The 17,094-nt window shown below is 35.7% G+C and overlaps 1 protein-coding gene and 1 long non-coding RNA gene across 2 annotated transcripts in view; both read left to right on the top strand.

Moving 5' to 3' along the window:
* Positions 1 to 9,349, top strand: part of LOC105177051 (probable beta-D-xylosidase 7) — a 16,667-nt gene extending 7,318 nt beyond the window's left edge. The window contains exons 3-6 of the mRNA XM_011100078.2: positions 5,909 to 6,078; positions 6,757 to 6,854; positions 7,723 to 8,487; positions 8,621 to 9,349. Of these exons, the coding sequence (XP_011098380.1) occupies positions 5,909 to 6,078; positions 6,757 to 6,854; positions 7,723 to 8,487; positions 8,621 to 9,210 (1,623 nt within the window). The 3' untranslated portion in view covers positions 9,211 to 9,349. The remainder of the gene's footprint in view (positions 1 to 5,908; positions 6,079 to 6,756; positions 6,855 to 7,722; positions 8,488 to 8,620) is intronic.
* Positions 87 to 2,481, top strand: LOC110011569. Its single transcript, XR_002286583.1, has 4 exons — positions 87 to 976; positions 1,058 to 1,264; positions 1,357 to 1,788; positions 1,871 to 2,481. It is a non-coding gene; the product is annotated as an uncharacterized LOC110011569 (long non-coding RNA).

A 17,094-nucleotide genomic window follows, 5' to 3' on the forward strand; every position in this document is an offset into this window, starting at 1 on the left:
TCGCGTCCAGCCTTAGTTTTAAGACTGGCCGCGACCAGATTTTAATTTTTTTAAATTTAAAAAAAAAATTCACCCACCCCCATCTACCATTATAAATTTGACGGAGGAAGGGTGTTGGACATCACTGCATTCATAACTCTCATCTTTCAAGTTTTTCACTACATTCAACTGCAGCTATTGTGAGGTTATTTTCAATTTATTTTTCATAAAAATGGATAGACGTTCTATATATGGACCTCGTAATGAGATTGTTTTATCTCAACAAGCCCAACATAGGTCTGACGATATTCCGAAAAGTGACCTAGATGCAGTACTAATTTCACGGCGTGCGGATGGTAGCTTTTGAAGTCATTTTCACCAAAATAATATGTCCGAGCGTGTACAAGAAATTCTATACTAAATAGGATTTTATGGAGTTTACAGGTGAGGATGCCTTCAATTAAATCAACACCTCATCACTGCATTAGTGGAGAGGTGGCGATCGAAGACGCACACTTTTCATTTTCGTGTAGGGGAAGCCACAATTACCCTACAAGATGTACAAATAATTTGGGCACTCCCAATAGACGGCGAGCCGTTGACTGGAATTGATTTCGACCGCACAACACAACAATGGTAAGAATATTGCCTTACTTACATAGGCTTTAGCCCGGATGCAAATGTGTTGAAGGGCTCGAGATTACAGACATCCGCAATTACATCTCATTTGGCGACGGTCGAAATCACTTATAATACTCCCCATGCTGTCGTCGTCCAGTACACACGTGTCGTTGCATTACTTCTATTTGTGGGATTGACGTGCCCAAATTTCTTAGGTAACTATGTCTCATTACTATATCTCTCAAAATTAGAAGATATAGAAACCACGAGGAACTATAATTGGGGGAGTGCTGTGCTGACATGTTTATATCGCGAATTATGCAATGCCAGCACAAAAGGCAAAGCGGCAATTGGTGGGGCGCTGCAATTGCTACAGGTAAAATTGACTTAAAAACTCTTATATATTTTTTTTGCTATTAATATTCATTAATAACACATATTTGTATTGTTCGTGTAGATTTGGGCATGATCACGGATTACGCCACTTTGTCCTGGGCTTGGTGCCCAATGGTTATTTATGGGCCAAGTCCAAATGGACAGCAATCGCTGGCTCCCAATAGCACCATATGGTGCTACTTGGAATTGTCAGCACACTTTCACCACTACAGTTCGGGGAACTGTCCGAGTCATACGAGAAATATTGGATGAGATGCAGGCTGATTAGGTAACTTATTTTTAATATTATTTGTATATTTATACCGTGAATTAAATTCGTATTAATTTACATCTTTGTATTTATTACAATTCATATGGCAGCTGTATCACATGGACTCGGATGTCATTATGGCTTACGCCGATAAATTGAACCCTCAGTTGTGGAGGTTATCCGTTCCATTGATATTCTACGCAATAGTTGAAATGCATCGTCCCGAACGGGTTGTTCGCCAATTCAGGATGAGGCAGAATGTACCAGAATCGACGGATAGCCGTGATATGAGCCTCCATCAGATTTCCCGTAAAAATCACGCGGGCGCAGATTGGTCCCTGCAACACATACAATATATCACTAGATGGCAAAAACGATATGACACAGTTGTACATAGGCCACTCATTTCCAATAGAAGGGAAACAGAACGAGGTTATTGGGAATGATACTACAACATAACAAGAAATTTCGTGTCGTCATCTACTGATAGACGTGTGGAAAGCGGGTACCAACCTGGAGAAGCACCTATGTTGCAAGTTGTGGTACGTTGTTATATAATATTATATATTTTATTATATATATTTTTTATCAACACAAGGCTCATTATTTTTCTACACTTTTCAGACAAATGAGGTGAATGCCTTTGAAACTTTATGTCGATCTAGACCACCAAATATCGAAGGATATAGTCAATTAGTGGATAGATTTGAACATGGGTTACATATTATCAAGGAAGTTATAACCCAACAGCCACAACAAATTGTTTCTCCATCCGATGATGCTCCCACAACATCCCACAGGCAAAGAAGAAGTTCTAGCCGAATGTCAACTAGTTCAGTTGAATGTCATGATATTGGGGTGGATATAGCTGGTCCTTCTACAGTATATCCACCTCAAGATTATTACGTACCTCAACCGCCTCAAGATTATTATATGCCTCAACCGTCTCAAGGTGGTTGGTTTCAATAGACTCCATATATGTCAAACCAAACACAAGATTATTCTCTTGACCTTGATTTTGGTATTAATCAACCATATACACAAAGATATAATATTTCACCAATTCCATTTCCATCATTTGGTGCATATCATGACAATATGGAGTCAAGTTCCGCAACAACATCAAGTCGATTTGGTGGTGATGAAAATGAGGCGCAAAATGAGCCAGCTCAAAATGTGGGCGAGAAAATAAGAAAACCTCGATGTCAACGCCACAGACGGAATTGTGGAACAGGTTGATATTTTTTATATTTGTAATTGTATAGTTTAATGTAATTTTTTACAATTATACAAAATAAATAACTATTACATTTGTACCCTTAATTGTAATTTTTTAAGTTAATGCAATGTTAATTTTATTATTTTTTGGATTTAGTATGTTGTTAAAATTAATTATATATAAATTAAATTATATAAATTTATTTAAACAAAAAAAGGCAAAAATTACCCAAGTCGAGATTTAGAATCCCGAGTTCAGCTCTTTTGCAATTTTTCCCTGTATTTTATTGACGAAATCGCGACTCGTCATAATTTTATTACTTATTTAAAAAAAATTATAATAATATAATTTTTTTATAATAAAAAATTAATTAACTCAAAGTATGTGTATAATAAAAATAAAAATAGATGTATTATAAAAATATTGGTGTTTGAAAACATAATTGGGGAGAAAGTAAAATTGGATGTATATGATATTATTTAAACCCTTTTTATAGAAGGTAATGTTATTATAGGGGTAGATACAAAATGAATTATTCAAAAGTGGAAAAATTATTGTTGGTAATGGTTGGGGTTCCGGTCAGATGAAAAGTTTTTTAAACATTCAAGAATAAAACTCATAGTCTTACATGACTGGTTGCTTGGCAATACGTATGACGATGATAGTGCATTGGAGGATGTATTACAATAGGCACGTATATGTACTATGTGCAATATTGATGGGATATTGTGCCCCGATACTATGGGTACTACCATCTTGTTATTGTATTTACAACATATGGAGGATATTCATGAGAGTAGTACCTCAAACTAGGGTACAACAATGTTGGACTATCTGTATCGAGAATTACTTATGGCATCATGAGGAAAAATCAATATTAACGGTGCAATGCAGTTATTACAAATATGGGTATGATCACGTATCATAACACTTGCACCAATTTTCTCAAATAATATGTCATATTTGCTGCCAATTGATGACGAAAACACCCTACCTATTCCTACATATGTTGCACAATATATTTTATTAATAATTATAAAGATATCTCGTGATATATAATATTAACTTAAATGTATTGATATAAATTTATTTTTATATGGTCGTATCATATATCCAACACACATACAATTTACAATGCCCTCCATATTATTAGGAATAAGTTGGACCATATAAAAGAAAATGAGGTATGTTAGGCTAATATTTTTTGACATATAGATGCTAATATATTGATCAAGTCGTATGATGTTGTAGTTTATTTGAACACTATATGATGGTGACGCACCTGAAAGTTCGTTCACTGCCGTTTTATGCAACTCGCACACTATGGAATATAAGATGTCCGTTGATTCGCTATGCGATTGTGGAGATGCTGGAACGGGTTCTCCGATAATTTGTCATGGTTCAAGACATTCCCCCAAACCTATTGGTAAGTAAACGACGTTTATATTTAATTGATAAATGGGGACCCATGAGAAAGATTAGGCATATTGTCAGAACCCATTTCGAGTGATTCATCTCCACAATTGCATATGGAATCAATGGACATTTTATATTCCATGGTATGTGAATTGCAAAAAGTGGCAATGAACAAACTTCGGGTATGTCACCATTATATAGTTTCCAAATAAACTACAATATCATACCACTTGATCAATATATTCGAATCTATACATCAAGAAATATATTATATGTCAAAAGATATTAGCCCCACATACCACATTTTCTTTTATACGGTCCAATGAATTCCTAATAATACGGAGGGCACATATGATACCACCACCTAAAAATAAATTTACGTCAATACAATTTAAGTAAACATTATGTATCACGAGATATATTTATAACTATCAATATGCGTATCGTGCAACATATTGAGGGATAGGTAGGATGTTTTTGTCGTCAATCAATGTTGGCAGCAAATCTGACGTATTATTCGAGAAAATCGGTGCAAGTGTTAAGATATGTGACCATGCCCATATTTGTAATAACTGCATTGCATCATTGATATTGATTTTCCCTCGCTGTGATGCCATACACAATTCTCGATACAAATAAACCAATATTGTTCTACCCCTATTTGAGGTACCACCCTCATGAATATCCTCCATATATCTAAATACAATAATGAGACAGTATTACTCGTAGCATCTTGGACATAATATCCTACCAAAGATGCGCATAGCACATATAGGTGCCTTTTGTAATACATCATTCAATGGGTTATCATCGTCATACATGTTGCCAAACAATCAATCATGTAAGACTATGAATTTTATTCTGTAATGTTTAAAAACTTTTCATCTGTCGGAACGCCAACCATTGATGGCATAATTTGCCATAATTTTACTCACAATATTTTCCCTCATTTTTACACCCTCGATTTGAAATTTGCTTGTGTATGTGGTCCTCAACACAAATATAAGCTCACCCTTAAATAACATAAACACAAAATCAGTTATTAAAAATCATGATGAGTGGAGAAGTTAAAAATAATTATTTAATTTATAGAAAAAATAAAAAAATTAACATACCAATAAATTAAAAACACTAATAAAATGCTCTTCAATTATATAATATAGAGTAGTTATTGTAGTACGCGCTATTTATGTGTGTAACTTATTTTTTTTATTTTTATTTAATTATATACAACAAAAAAATTAAATAAATAACTTACTATTAAAGTGATAGTTCATAAAATAACTTTTATTAATTTTACATATGCATGATAGAAAAGTTTAGGGAAATAGTCATTTTGTTTAAGAATTTGAGGTATTTAGTTGATAATATTTTACTCAAATCTTACCCTAGAATTTTTGTTCGATTTTACCCATTTTATATCTAGAGTGAATAGCAATTTACCCCCTGTGATATTAAAAATAATCACATTATCTCCCTATAAAAAAAATATAACAATTTAATCTCCTGTACCTTTTAAAATGAAGCAATTTACCTCCTTATACAGGGAGGTAAATTGCTTCATTTTAAAAATCATAGTGGGGTAAATTGTTGTATTTTAAAAAATATAGGGAGGTATTTTTTCATAAGGGGATAATTTACTCGTTTGCGATATTACAAGGGGGTTGCTTGCATTTTTCCCTTTATATATAAAATAATTAGATCTGATTCGACTCTTATCCATTGGATCTTACATATATTAAAATGAAAAATTAATTACTCAAATCCTACCCGTAGAAAATTGCTGATAACATTTGACATAAATCAACTTAATTCAAGCAATTTAAAATTAAAAATTATAAATTAAAAACACTCTTTAACTTCGACAGAAATTAAAAATTCCAGCAATTATCTTGTTATGCATTTGTAATTATTACTTTTTTTTAATTATTTATGGGTGTATCAAATTATTTTTAATTAATATTTTATCATAATTATGTAAAATTATTGTTTTTTCTTAATTTTTAAAGAAATTATGGTGAACTTAGGTGACAAAGCAAGATTTGGCAGACACATATCAACCTCCCTTTAGAAGTTGCGTTGAAGAAGGGAGAGCGAGTGGGATAATGTGCGCTTACAACCGCGTGAATGGGGTCCCAAACTGTGCTGACTACAACCTCTTGACGAAAACTGCCCGTGGCGAATGGGGTTTCCATGGGTAATTCTCATCATTTTCATGGGTATTTCTGGAAGTATACATTTTTGTTTTCTATAGTTCTTATACATATTACTCGTATATTTTAAATAACCATTAATTGTATTTTTGTGGTTTGAAAAATTACATTTAATGCTCCTGAAGTTTGCTTCCATCTAACAAATAAATCATTTTGATGATTTAATTTTATTGAATTTGTTGATATTAACAAAAAAATCGGATAAAGATTCATATTTATTCTCGATTGACTTATTACTGACTTATTGCAGGTCAAATAAATCTTTTTATGACTAAAGAATCTTATACATCTTTACACGTTAATACATATGTGGAGGTATATCTTCACAGTTACAGGGGTAATTTAGGTAGAAAAAAATTATTTGACCCGCAATAAATTATTAATAAGGCAATAAAGGGTAAACATCAATTTTCATTCAGTTTTTTTATTAATATAAACAAATTCAGTTAATTTTTGAGTAATGAAGGAATCTATTTGTTAGATAGAAGCAAATTTCAGGAATAGTAAATGTAATTTCAAATAACAAGAGATTTACGTGTAATTACACCATACTTCAAGAAAGAGAAATGTAACTATCCCTTTATATAATTACAAATTTTACATTTATGTAGATAAAAGTGGTTAAACTTCTTTTCTATTTTTATTGGTTGGGTATTTATCAGGTACATCACCTCCGATTGCGATGCGGTCCTGACCATTCATGATGATCACAAGTATGCAAGATTACCTGAGGATGCAGTAGCAGATGTACTTAACGCTGGTATGGTTGTTCCTTCCCTTAACTCCCGTTTGAAAAACAAATCAAATTATCGAAATTCCTATGATGATTAAAAAATCCTCGCAACTGATTGGTACATAGGAATAGAATGGAAATAGAACGAACATTCTCAAGTCCATTCCTACATTGTGATTGATATGATCTGCGTCCGAGAATACTTAATCCAATGAGAATTCTTGTTTCTCTAGATAAGGAATTAGCCCTTCCATCTCCTCAACATGGTATTAGCTATTCTCAATACAGTATTAGCTATTTCGTTCATTTTAGATTGTAATTTTAGAGCATGATTGGTAAGTAGGAATGGAATTAAGCGGGAATCGAATGGATCGAGGAGTGGAAAAAAGAAGAAAAATGAATTGCATTATATTCAATAAATTAAAAGGTAATATGACCCGTTTCTTAGTTGATCTCATTAACATAATTAATAATCAGAAAATAATGATTAGTAATAAAATATTTTTTTTTATGAAAAATTCTCTTTAGTAATTTTTTCAAAGCAACGCACTATGTGACATCATTGTATAATACAAAAGTATGATAAAAATCCTCTAACAACTTAGTACTATGTAATTGTGGATTACAATTAAAAAGACATTCCATATAGTGATTATGCATTCCAGTATTGATAAGTTCTCACCGAATAAGGTTTTGTTAAATCAAATCAATCATAGAGTAAGTGTATATAACTTGTTATATGATTGATTACTTTTTCTGTATTATCAATTAGACAACAAATGTATTGAATTTACCATATGATCGGTTAGATTTGGTCGAACCTGATTCGGGCTATCCCGTATTGTATATATGTAGTTAAGAACAAATATGTATCACATGAGACAACAAAATGCAGGCATGGATGTCAATTGTGGCTCCTACTTGAAGAACTACACTAAATCAGCAATTGAGCAGAAGAAACTGTCCGAATCCCAAGTGGACAGAGCCCTCCACAACTTATTCGCTGTCCGAATGAGATTAGGTTTGTTTAACGGGAACCCGAAGCATCAGCTCTTCGGCAACATCGGTCCAGACCATGTTTGTACTAAAGAGCACCAAGAACTTGCCCTTGAAGCTGCAAGAAACGGCATTGTTCTCCTAAAGAACTCAGCTAATCTCCTTCCTCTTTCAAAGTCCCGGACGTCGTCCCTCGCCGTTATAGGCCCCAATGCCGACAACGGATATGCACTGCTCGGAAATTATGAGGGCCCTCCTTGCGAGTCTGTGACAATCCTCAAAGCCCTCCAGGGCTACATGTCGAACACGTTGTACCATAAGGGCTGCGATGCTGTGAGTTGTGCGTCGGCTGCAATTGAGGACGCTGTCCAAACAGCAAAACGGGCTGATCATGTTGTTTTGGTGATGGGATTGGATCAGAGTCAAGAGACGGAGGATCACGACCGTGTGGAGCTGACGCTTCCAGGGCAGCAAGAGAGTCTTGTCAGGGCGGTGACTGCAGCTGCTAAGAGGCCTATTGTTCTTGTGCTGGTTTGTGGAGGCCCTGTCGACGTTTCTTTCGCCAGGGATGATCCGAACGTCGGTAGCATTATTTGGGCTGGCTATCCAGGTGAAGCTGGAGGAATTGCACTGGCAGAAATCATTTTCGGTGATCACAATCCAGGTTAGAGTTATTGCTCTCTGTATTTCCAGCAGAAGCTCTTGCAAACATTACCATATTCTTAAATTGTCCTATATGAGCCAAATCTATCTTGTAGAAAAACTTACACTGTAATCTGCACCCTTTGGCATTGCAGGGGGAAAACTACCCATAACTTGGTACCCAAAGGATTTCATCAATGTACCAATGACTGACATGAGGATGAGGCCTGCGTCCGGATACCCCGGGCGGACTTACCGTTTCTACAAGGGACCAAAAGTGTTCGAGTTTGGACATGGCCTCAGCTACACAACCTATTCCTATGAGTTCATTCCCTCCACTCCAAACACAATCCACTTAGACCAATTAACACATGCTCTTCAGGCAACTGATGAAAGTCCACATTCGAGCCGCTGCCTGTCAGTATCCAAGATTGGGATGGACACCTGTGACAGGCTGAAGTTTTCAACTCATGTCGGGGTTGAGAACGCAGGCGACATGGCTGGAAAACATCCCGTTTTGCTGTTCGTCAGGCACGGAAGGCCTGACGATGGACGGCCTGTGAAACAGCTGGTGGGATTTCAGAGTGTGAGCTTAAATGCAAGAGAAAGAGCTGAAATCGAGTTCGTTTTGAATCCATGCGAGCATCTCAGTAGTGCCAATGAAGATGGGGTGATGGTAATAGAAGAGGGATATAGATTCTTAGTTGTAGAAGGTAAAGAGTACCCTATTAACGTTGTACTTTGAACAGTCATGGCCAAGTTTCAAGAACTGTATGTTAATTTGGCCTAATAGAATAGAAATTTTGATGCAAGAATCATAGCCCTTTTGTATTTGGGGGAGATGTTTGTCAGTAATCTGTTTTAAGGTTTCGTTTCGTGTATTACTACGTAACCATTTAAAATATGTGCTTATTAGTTTATTATTATTGAAAATAAATTGAAAAATACTTTTTTGTTTATAATTGTTTCTTTGGAATGTTGGTGTAAAAATTTAGTTGTATATGTTGCTAGTTATGTTAAGATATTCATTTAGTTATGGAATATTCGTTCCAATGTAGTTTAATTTTTATATATATTGATAATTTGAGAATGTTTTCTAGTATTATATAAGTAAATATTGCAAATAGATGTTTGCTACACCAGGATAATTGTTACCACATATGAAGAATCAAATTTTAGATTTATTGCTACAACAAAATGATCGTAGTAAAAGTTACTTTAAAATTTAGTGAATGATGATTTATTGCTACAACTGGATTTTTGAGGCAGAAAAAAAAAAAAAAGGCCCCACTAATGAGCCTAATTTTGGATAAGTTTGGTATCATGCCGAAATAAATTATGAAAGAGCTATTTCATTGATACGTCACCATAAAAAATGTGGGATTTGGAACGAGATTAGAAACGATTTTTTTTTTTTCAAAACGAGCGATTACTAGCTGAACACTATTACACTTAACTTTGCATCGACCATGAAATGAGAGCCTTTCCATCGTAATAAACGGAGTCCCCAATTATTTGGAGTAGATGGGCCACGATCATTCCTAAATAGTAACATGTTTTATACCACTTGTTCATATATACCGTTCCTAAGTACGTCTGACTATCTAAAAATACAAATATTTTTTTGGAACACTTTTTTTTCTATTTGAAATATATTTTCTTACATATTTTGGAGCGAGCATTATAACACTATGTATATAAATTTGAATGTAAAAACGACACATGTTTCCACTCTAGAAATATAGTTTGGCGCAATTTTTGTATGTACAAGTGATAGATTTTGGAACAGGCTTTGGACAACAATTTGAATCTTCCGTTGGAATATACTTTGCAACAACTTTATCCTTTGTTTGGAATACATGTTTGGAACTGTTGTAGGATTTATTTTGGAATGGTTCATATGATCTTTAGTCACTAAATTTGGAATGCCATTTATTTTGTTTAAACACATTCACAAATCATGCAAAACCCCATTTCTAAATTTATATTTATTAAAAAAATATATTTTCTTAATCTTGAAATCATAATTTTATAATTATAATTAATTAGTGAATTTAATTATTTTACTTTTTATTAAGTAAATAAATATTTAATTATGTAATGCAATTAACAGTAAAAAGTGAATAATTATGAAAAAATATTATATTAATGTAAAAATCATACGTTTACAAATATAAAAAGATCTCTAATTTACACCTCGCTCCCCTTATCAGCATGGTCCATGTTGTTGTCGTATGGGGCACGGGGGTTTGCCGGAGGCTGTGATGGGCTGTTAATCGAGGCGCTGGGCTGTGACGAGTCAGCAATCGAGGCGGTGGCCTGCATCGACTTTATCATGCTCATCAGGTCGACCATTATCATCTTTAGCCGGACCATCGAGTCCTCCATGTCTGGGCGTGGCGGTGGCGACGGTTACATGTAGTTCCAGATCTATGCGTGAGCCTCAAAACCAAGGTCAAATACAAGACCCATGTTCTTTCCGTAACTGCTACAAGCCACAGCTACTGCTCGATCATCGCCGCTTAGCCCTCCGATTAAGGGGGAGTATTCTAGCCATGGCTGTGGCTTGAGGCTGGTGATCCTCTAGCAGCTTCTTAAGCGTCTCCTGCAAAACAAATAAAAATACAAGTACTATTTCAAAAAATAAAACAAACAAAATATTTTAAATAATTATTACTTACCACTACCTCCGTCGGCCTTCTTTTTGTAGCATCTGGTGAATAACTCCATTTGCTTAATAGGCCGATCGAGATCTACCCCTGTACAAGAAAGAACAATAAGCAAAAAATTTATAAATTATTAATAAAAGCTTTTAAAAAGTAAAAATTACCTAGCATCTCCATCTTGTGTATGCCGACAGAAAAAGATCCTCACGGTAGATAGTAGAAGTCGCAGTGGGGTTGCCCGACCCGTTGGTCTTGTTCTTGGCAGATTCATCCTTGAAGTCCTCTCTGGTCCAATATAGCTACAGCTGGCGCCAGGCCTTGTTGGCTAGCGACAATAATTTGTTCAGTTGACTCCTGGAGATGGTGAATCATATTCGAATGACCTTGTCCACCCACATATGAAAGATCCAGAACATGGGCTCATAATCACAGTCCTACTAGTACGTCATCTATAATATCACAAACCGTTTCTATTGAAAATTTTAGCAAAGTACAAGTCTTATTGAAAATTTACTTGTGGAACAAGTACTAGAACGGACAATTGAAAACAACCATTCTTATTAAAAATTTCACCAAAGTACCGTACATTTTGAAATAATTTGTGTAATCATAACCTTTTCAAAATTATTTGGAGTGCAATATCTAATTTGTTTGTGGAGCGGGAATTGGAACGATAATGTTAAAAAAACCATTCCAATTGAAAATTTCACCAAAACGACATACAATTTAGAATGGTTTGTGTAATTATAATGTTTAAAAAAATAAGGTTCCAACATTATTTTATTTTTTAAAATGTATAATTAATAGAATATATAAGCTCAAGTTTTTCGTTACAAATAGGAAGGATAATTAAATACTAAACGCTCAATCATGATCCTCTTTAGTCTCATAATTCTCATCAAAGCTATCTTATCATCTTCGTTATTTTCATCATCAGATTCATCAATTGTCGAGCTAGATGTACCTGCTCCCTGTTGATATACCGCAGAAAGATCAACGACTAATTGTATACCATTTAAATCATGCAGGTTGTATATTTGATTGTTTGTAGCAACTTTTGGAGTAGGTATGGCTTCCTCTAGCTGATATGCGACTTTGGTCCATTGAGAGTCATCAAGTATTCTTCGAGCCTTAGTTTTGCATTACCTCATCTAATCAGCCTCGAACATGCAACTTTCTTTTCCACTCAATTGTTAGTGAAAGCTTTCTTGTTCCTATGATACGGATGGTCCTGGGGGAGAATTGTCTGTGGCAATCAAAGTAACATGCTTTCTGACCGTGTTGCAAATGGAATGTCCATGTATCATCCATACAAACTGGACATCCCATAACACCAATAGTTCTCTATCTAGATGCCATCCCATAAGCGGGTAGGTCATTCACGGTCCACATCAATGCGACGTGCATTATGAATGACTGGTTTGTTGCATTATCGTCAGTACACCCATATGCCACGTATTTTGCAACTCCTCGATCAATGGCTCAAAGTATACATCGATCAAATGCTTGGGATTGGAAAGCCCGGGGATCACCATTTTCAGGAACATATACTCATAACTCATGTACATTCTTGATGGGAGATTGTATGGTGTAAGTAAAACGGGCCAACATGAGTAAGTATGACCATACTGCCTGTATGGGGGGAACCCATCCCTGCACAATCCCAGTTTAAGATTACGAGGCTTTGCTGCAAAATCAGGGTATATCTGATAAAAATCCCTGATTGCCTATGCATCGAACGGATGACACATGGATCACTCATCCCGTCTGATGGTTGGCATGCCACGTCATGTGCTCGACAGTCACTTCTAAAGCATACAATTTTTGCAGCCGAAGAGTAACCGACAGGTACTTAAGAATGACATGTGGGGTCTTCTTGTGGTTAGGATTTTGCTCCCTTGTTAGCTTGTACCTAGCTTCTTCTAAAAAATTTCATTAATCCTATCAATGTCGTCATTCCAGTACAATATGCAGCCATTCTTATATGCATCAGTCTTCTCAATAGGTAAACCCAAGTCTCTTATCAACTTCTTATACTATAATAATCGATGGGCAGGGTGTGATTGCCGGACAATATATTATTAGCCTACTGCAACACTTTATCTTATGCTCGCTCTGAAAAGTTATTCTCAGCCTTGATATTCATCACACTAGCAACCGTTGTCAACTAAGATTGGGTGCAACCAATCCACAACAGCTGTTCGACGGCATACACTACATCAAAAAAATGATCTGACAACCCAAACACATCATAAAGCCCCCCGCTGTAATTTGAACTAGGCCTGGCATCAATAGGACAGGACCTCGTATCATCATAAAGCACACCCTCTAGGTAATAATTAAAAGACCAGAAAGCTGACCTGGAGGCATCGAAGACCATCCTCTGTGCCCACTCTATCTGCACCGCACCACCCCAGTGTGTACTACCCTCCTCCTAAGCAGCTGGAGTTTGCTCCTCTTGCACAGGGGGCAAGACGACAACATCAAAGTATTCCTGCAACCTCTCATCGTCATGGGAAGTCCAATAATAATACTACGACATAAATCCTTTCATACACAAGTTAAAATCTATCTCATCTGGTGTTTTAAAAATTTTATTTTTTCACTTTTGATACGACATTTAATCTTCTCCGACCATATACACATGTTGAGACTTGACCATTCTAGGAATGCAGTAACACCATCCTAGAACTTCGATTTAAGACCGACCCTCCTCGGCAAGTTCTTCTAATACATCCATCTCCGCAACTGTCTTAATATGATGATTCCTACACATACATATACATATAATTATTATTACAGGTATGCATTTAAATCGACAAAAGTTGAACAAATAAACCAATTAATAAGTACTGCATGCATTTTAATTGACCAAAAAGGGTTCAAGTTATTACCTGATCAAAATAGCTTCAAAGATCAACAAAAATTTGAGAGAGATTGAGAAAGAGAGAGAGAGAGAGAGAGAGAGTATAAGAATGCAAGAGAGATAGTGAGAATATATGAAATAAAAGTAATATATATAATAAATTTAGAACGGGCATTGGAATGGTTTTTGAAACTAAAAAAATAGCGGTTAGAATATAGTCATTGCACTATATTTAGGAAAAGGTAATGGAACAAATTTTAAAATGACAAAATAACTGTTATAATTTAGCCGATGTAACGTATTTGGAATGGGTATTGTAATACAATATTTTTTATCTAATTAAACCGTCTCAAATTGTACTTATTTTGAAATGATATTTTTAGCCGTCCCATATTTCAACGGACTCGGACCATATTTTGGAACTGTAAGCATTTGCCATTGGCAGGCCGTCCAATGGTTATAAAAACATTTCAAACTACGTTGCAATATTTTACAATTCCGCTTTTGGCATAGTAGTTGGAAAACAACTTGTAACACAAAAAATGAAATGGTTAGGGTAATGGTCTGGCCGTTCTAAAAACAAAGAATGAATTGTAAGAGGATTATGACATCAACAACCTGATTCCATTCCTCATTAGTTCCAATATTTGTTCCAATTAGGAACTGTTCTTTTATCATACCAAATCCCCCTTTTTTTTTTGTAGTGCATTATCCAAATCCAACCAACACATCTAGATGTTTATGAAATGATAATGATCATCCCCTTTGAGAATATTGCCTTTTTGGTGCCACAGTCTAGGGGTTTTGCAAGTTTGGTATAATGCTTTAAAAATAACCAATTTTAATAGTGTACTTTACAAAGATTTGCACTATAAGTACCTTATTTCATTTTAGCCCCTAACTTTGTAATAGTATTAGTTTTGTTTCTCAACCTTTTTGCTTAGAACAGAAATAGTACCATTACTGTTAATTGATCAAGCATAACATGCTTCTGAAATAAAATTAACCTCCATTAATTCATACCTTGTAGTCGCATTGCTACTGGGTATTCGAAGTCCTTGATTTTTATTGACTTCCTCCAAATATACTACTGCAACACATGGTTAGCAGGCACTTGACTCCTTCAACAACGAACAACACAACCTTATTTCATTTCCTTCCTTAGGGCGTAAAAGTAGTCCAAAATAGATACTTAATAAAATTTTTGAAAAAAAGTTGAACAAAAGCCTGGGTTTTATTGAAGAAATAACTGAAATATTACATAAATATTTATTCTTCTATTCGAGAAGACAATTATTTTTTGGAGGTGAAGAAGTATTTTGATGTTCTCTATCTGCTTACAACCTCTCTATTTATAATAGTCTGTGGACTTCAAACACGAACTTCAAACTTGTTCTTAAATGACGTTATTGTATTCATCACATAGTTTGGCTCTCAACTTTTCAACTATGGTCATTATGGCTTATCAGCCATATGCTTGCCAGCTAGTGTCCATTTTTTTCTAACTGTTGATGCCTTTGTCATCTTCTGCCGACAGTCTCCTTTTAGATTTTTCACATTTTGAGTCTTTTACCTCACTTTGTAAATATCCCTTATTTTACCCTTTTCTGGTTTTGGTCGAAGTCCCATAATGATACTTTGATTTATAGCTACGCTAGCGAACTATGAAGTTAACCGTGTATTATCGATTTAGGGAGCTCGACTATCATCTTGTTTGGGGAGCATATGACCAAATCCAATTGGGTGACACCCCCTAGCGGCTGTTGACTAATCACTAGTTGAGGGCTAGCCTCGAAAGATTACAATTCACCTAAATCCCCTTGGCGAAAAATACAAGAGAAGATTATCTGCTCAAACTAGCTAGTTTGATGGAAGATTATTGGACTAGACAAATCACTATATAACACCTTGTCCTCCCCCGAGTACCTTTAGAGGTCAAGGTTGCCACCTTTAGGGGCGCATAGGGATCATAGACTGGCACCTGGACAAGACCCTTCCATCTGACAAATGGGAGGCCACTAGGCTTAAAGCCAAAGCTATCTGATTCTTCCTAATAGCGGACACATATTATAAGAAATTTTTCATACACCCGTTACTAAGGTTCCCATATGATCTAAAAGAAACACATAGTGATTATTGTGGGGCTTTATATAGGATCCGTCACGTTGGGCAGGAAAACCCTGTTAACAGGATACTTCTATCTAACCATGAAGAGCTAAGACAAATATCAACGACACTCAACCCTCATCGACCATTACTTTCCCCTTATCCTTTCTTCTTTTGGGGGATGGACATTGTGGAGCCATTTCCCTAGGCCCTTCAGAGAAAATTTTTGTTGGTAGCTATTGACTATTTCACTAAATAGGTGGTGGCAGAATCCCACTCCCGCATCATTGAGGGGGTGTCAAAGAAAATTTTTACTGGTAACTATTGACTACTTCACCAAATGGGTGGAGGCAGATCCCTCTCCTGCATCACCGAGGGAGAGCCTGGACTTCATTGACGAAGTTCAGGAGAAGACCTTCGACATTACAAGGGCATGACACTCAGTAGCCACAATAAACAAGTAAAACCACAAGAGTTCCAAGTAGGCATCTCATCCTTCAACGGGTGGACACCTTGAAACCAGTAGGGAAGTTGGACCCTAACTAGGAAGGACTATAAAATAATTAGCATATTAGGACATAGGGTATCCGAACTTGAAGACCAGGAGGGACGACCATCATCACAACCTAAGAAAATCCCATCTTAAATGTTTCCATACCTAAATCAACCTCTGCCTTAGGCAAGCATCTTTGAAAAATGGTCACCGCCTCTAGACAGGCATGCTCTTGGAAATGAAGTACTATCCTAAGCAAGCATCTTGCACAAATAATCCTTGCCTTAGGTAGGGACCCACTTAGAATTGAGTTTTGATTTTTTCCCAGCAATTTTCCATGAAGTAGTGAAGTGGTTAGGTACCATCAACAATACATGACTACTGGTGAGTTGCTTATCAAGTTCTTGCAAGCATGTAGAAATGGTAGATGCTTGACCCAACCGCATTCTCTCTCCATCAAGACTGGTCTCACGCATGATGCTCTCATTGCTACGAAAG

This window comes from Sesamum indicum, linkage group LG2, assembly GCF_000512975.1.
Source record: "Sesamum indicum cultivar Zhongzhi No. 13 linkage group LG2, S_indicum_v1.0, whole genome shotgun sequence".
NCBI classification, from domain to species: Eukaryota; Viridiplantae; Streptophyta; class Magnoliopsida; order Lamiales; family Pedaliaceae; genus Sesamum; species Sesamum indicum.